The sequence below is a fragment of the Phalaenopsis equestris genome, unplaced genomic scaffold (assembly GCF_001263595.1).
Source record: "Phalaenopsis equestris unplaced genomic scaffold, ASM126359v1 Scaffold214282, whole genome shotgun sequence".
Taxonomy (NCBI): Eukaryota; Viridiplantae; Streptophyta; class Magnoliopsida; order Asparagales; family Orchidaceae; genus Phalaenopsis; species Phalaenopsis equestris.
The window spans coordinates 27355-31595 of record NW_018233075.1 but is presented as its reverse complement, the minus strand read 5'-3'; the positions used below and the strand labels follow the sequence as shown (position 1 = coordinate 31595).

The 4241-nt window shown below is 39.1% G+C and overlaps 1 protein-coding gene across 1 annotated transcript in view; it reads right to left on the bottom strand.

Annotated features, from left to right (window-relative positions):
- Positions 1 to 3950: 3950 nt before the first annotated feature.
- LOC110037033 overlaps positions 3951 to 4241 on the bottom strand; it is a gene marked incomplete at its 3' end in the record, with an annotated part of 1096 nt that continues 805 nt past the window's right edge. Inside the window, exon 3 of the mRNA XM_020741595.1 lies at positions 3951 to 4070. Within this exon, the coding sequence (XP_020597254.1) occupies positions 3951 to 4070 (120 nt within the window). The remainder of the gene's footprint in view (positions 4071 to 4241) is intronic.

Below are 4241 nucleotides of genomic sequence, written 5' to 3'. Positions count from 1 at the left end.
GTTGAACTAAAACGAGGCGGGCACCACTTCTAAGGTTCTAAGATAGTCGCAGGAAGACCCCTAAGGCTAGATCCTAACTCCTACGAGGAATACTAGACCTCACGAAAATTGAGGTCAACAAACCACTGTAACTTACTGATAAGTCAATTCTGTAGATTTTTATTTCATAGTTATCCTGATAGAGTAAGTATCCATCCTCCTTTGACACAACCTCAGCTGGAGCTGCATATCTCACAAAAAAACTCTTTAAGCCATTGAGTATGTAATTTACCTCTTTCACTTCTCGTACTCGACTAGGTGCATCTGATAAATAAATTTGTCTGGAGGTACTAACTCTAGAATAAAATCTGTGGCATGCTAGACAAATATCAACAGCAATCACTCAGGAGGGGCAGTTTCTTATCTGGAAGAACATGGATCCTGTTGTAGAATATTCTTACCCACAAAGCTCCTAACGTGATTTCCAACATTGTGATTCATCCCCCCCTCCCCCCCGTCTGACAATCTGTCGGTGGGAAACTTTTGAACTGAATTCAATACTCTATATATGGTTTTTCAAAAGTAACTCAAAAGCTTCTTATATATGGCATGTTGGACCTCCCTCGCTGAGGACAACTCAGGAAGTAGGCTATATATCTAAAAATTCTGAAATTCTCTTATTTACAATTGTCATGTGTCTAGTGTGGTTTCTTGAACTCATGACCCTCCTTGACAACCAATGTTAATCCAATTGGAATCTCTCATGGGCTCAGCTTGAATGACTTGCATCTCTCTCTCATCAGTTGGAAGTTGGTACTCCTCCTTTGGATCATCTCCTTCAGTGTCTTGTGTCATCGTCTATTTCTTCAACTGCTCCCTCCTCGGTGGAAAAGATCGTATACTTGTTTGGGCAAACAAATGCATTGTGCCCAAAATTGCGGCACTTGATGCATTTTTTGATTAATGGTACACTATTGAACCAAATTTAATACCCAAATGACTCTATATAATATTCCATAAGTAGCTCAAAAGCTTCTCATTTCTAGCATGTTGTACCTACCTCAGTAAGGCAACTTAGGAAGTAGGCTATATATCTAAAATTTGTAAATTCTCTTATCCATAATTATCATGTGTCTTGTGTCAATTTCTCAAACTCATGACCCTCTTCGACAATTAATGTTATTCCAATCGGAATCTCATAGGCTCAGCTTGAATGACTTGCATCTATCTCTCATCAGTTGGAAGTTGGTACACCTCCTTGAGGTCCTCTCCTTCAGTGTCTAATGTATCAACAACTATTTCTTCAACTGCTCCATGCTCGGTGAAAGAGACCATACTCTTGTTTAGGCAAACTAATGCATTGTGTTCAAAACTGTGGCATTTGACACACTTTCTGACTGGGATAGATTTGGAAATGCTAGTTAGCTTCACATGTTCTCCATTCTAAACTAGTTTGTAATCAGGAAGGGTAAACTTAGATGCTCTCAATAGGGTAATACTTCTAGTGCTTGATCATGTATTTGAGCTCTATCGATCAGATATGATGGTCACCAGATATTGTCTCGAGGATGTCATGTCTGTAATGAATTGTTAGATACTCGCTCTACATCACTCGTTTTATCGTGGCCAGATAGCGATTTTATTTTTTTCTTTCCCAACGGCGTAGGTACTTCAAATTTTCCCACCACAACAACACACTCTTCTTTAACTTAGTGTTGACTAGCTTTACCATTCTGTTAGTACTCAAAAAAAATTCCACTGCCTGGAACCACTCGATAAACTCATCTGAATTCGTGTAGCCGTCAAAATATGAAGTCACCCTGCACTCCAAAATTCTTGCTTCTCCTCTGATATTCCTTGTCAAATCTCCGGATTATTAGATATTCATCACTAAAAACTGCTTTATTTAAGGGATTCACTTCATCCTTTCGATCTGATGAATCACCGTTGTGGTTGCAAGTGACCATTTCGGATTACCACTTCTCAAAGGCGGCAAGCCTCTATTGCAGTTAGAGGATTTCCCTAGAAAGTTCCTAGACATCTCTTTATGGATTTCTCAAAAGTGATATCATGTCATTCCCTCCATATCAAGTATCTGGTGATTGTCACAACGGTGGTGTGGCTAGGGTTTTGACTTAGAGGGGTGGAAGGGTATGTAAGGGTGGTTTAAGTGAACAAGGAAGAGAAAAAAAAAATATTATGGGACGAGAGCTGACGTTGCAACCCTATGATAGAATTAGAATTAGGCTAGCTTTTATATCGAATAACACTGAAGTTAATAAACGATAATAGGGAAAGCAAACATTATTACTTCAATCAAATAAGAAATTATAACCAGATAACTAAAATATGAAATAACAACAAAGACGACACAAAAACTCAACTAGGGACGTATCCCAAAGGAGTGATGGTCGCTTATGCAGGTTCGAGAGTGTTAGGTGAACTGGAAGTGGTGGTAGGTGATTGGTAAGAGTAGGATGTGGTGTTGGGGGGTGGCAATTGCAGCAAGGAGGGGTTTTGTATGGTGGGTGAGAGGCAGCAGCAAGTAAGGCTGGCTAGAAGGCTGCGGGCTGCAGGAAACAGCAAGGGGGAGGGCGGTAGCAGGTAAAGATGGCAAGGACAGCAACACAACAGCAACGAGATATGGTAAGGGATGACTGGTAATGTTGACAGCTGAAAGAAGCAACAAAACAGGGATTGGAACAGTGATGGCAGCAAACACAAAGGGTTGGAATAGTAATGGCTACAAAGATGGAGGGTTGGAATAGGGATGGCTGCAGTGAAGAGAGAGGGGAAGGCAATGGCGGTGGTTGTAGCTGCAAAAAAACAATCGAGAATGGCTATTCAAGGCGGCTGCAGCAATGACGATTGCCGAGGATCAACGTGGGAATGATGCAGAGGAGAGGAAGGATAATCACCACATCGGGAACAAGATACAAACAGAGCACCACTTGACCCTTGAATACAGCCCTAGAAGGAAAAACGTGAGATTGCAGAGGCTGTCTCGAACAAAACTCATGGCAAAGTTGACCTAAAGCATGACAACAACAACCTATAAAAACCTAGGGTAACTTGAGACTGAGCCCCACTCCAGTTGGGAGGCAATCCCATGCAAAGGAAAGATCGACCGCCCTTAGGGCTTCCCTTCTGAACCGGTCAAAGTCTTGATGTTGTTCTCGCATCCGGTCCAAGGCCTACGATTCCTACATCTGGTTCGCGTCTGTCCCCAATAGTGGACGCCCTGCATCAGACCTCAAGGCATGCCTCACATTGAAAAATTATAAACAAGGTTCTCATGTATATTTGAATAGCTAGCAACCTTATAATTCTAATAAAGTAACATTTAGAGCATAGGGTTTTCTGCAAAAGGCTTGCACTAAAATTTCATTCATTGCGAATTAACGTCAAAGCAAAATAATCAATATTTTATAACAAAGCCATGTCACTCTAGCAAAATCATAATCAACCTTTATGCATTTGTTCATACAAAACAAAATTCAAACAAAGAAACAACATTTTAGTTTGTTCTGATATAAGTATTTGAATTAATTGGAAGTCAAATTTGAAATCAAGTCCGAGCATTTGGTTGGTAGAAAGTGAATAAATGTGACTTCCTACACGTAAAATTCATCTTCTTAAAGGTGATTAGTGTAGTGAGTTCCATTATTTAAGCTTGAAAATCACCTCAGTTTCGCTAGTATAGAATAGTGACGGCATATTATACAGTTGATAAGAGAAGGGTCAAAACTTTACTATTGCACATAATTATAATAAAAATTTGAATTTGCAGTAATTGAGTACATGCAAAATAAAAAAAAAAATCTTTGAAATTCAATGCAATAAAATGTGATTCTGGAATATAATTCCAATTAAATCCAAGCGATTATCTATACTCAGGATTAATGTGATGAAAAGAAGCCTCCAGGAAGAAAAACTTCATTTTTTTTCTAAATTAGTCTCAGGGCTCAAACCTTGAAGGTTTCCCACCAAGAAGGAATATCACGATCTACAGTTACATTCGAGCCTCCTCCATTAGCAGCGCTCACAAACTTCTGCAGCGCCACTGACTTGAACTGAACTTGAGTTCCATCCTATATTATTTTGGAAGATTTATATACATAGCACTCAATTCTTATATACTAACACTTAAACTTCAATTTATACACACATACCACCTAACCTATGCATGAAATATTGTATTTCACTTTTTAAAAGTCAAAATGATGTAAAAACAAAGTTTAGATCTTAGATATGTAAATACA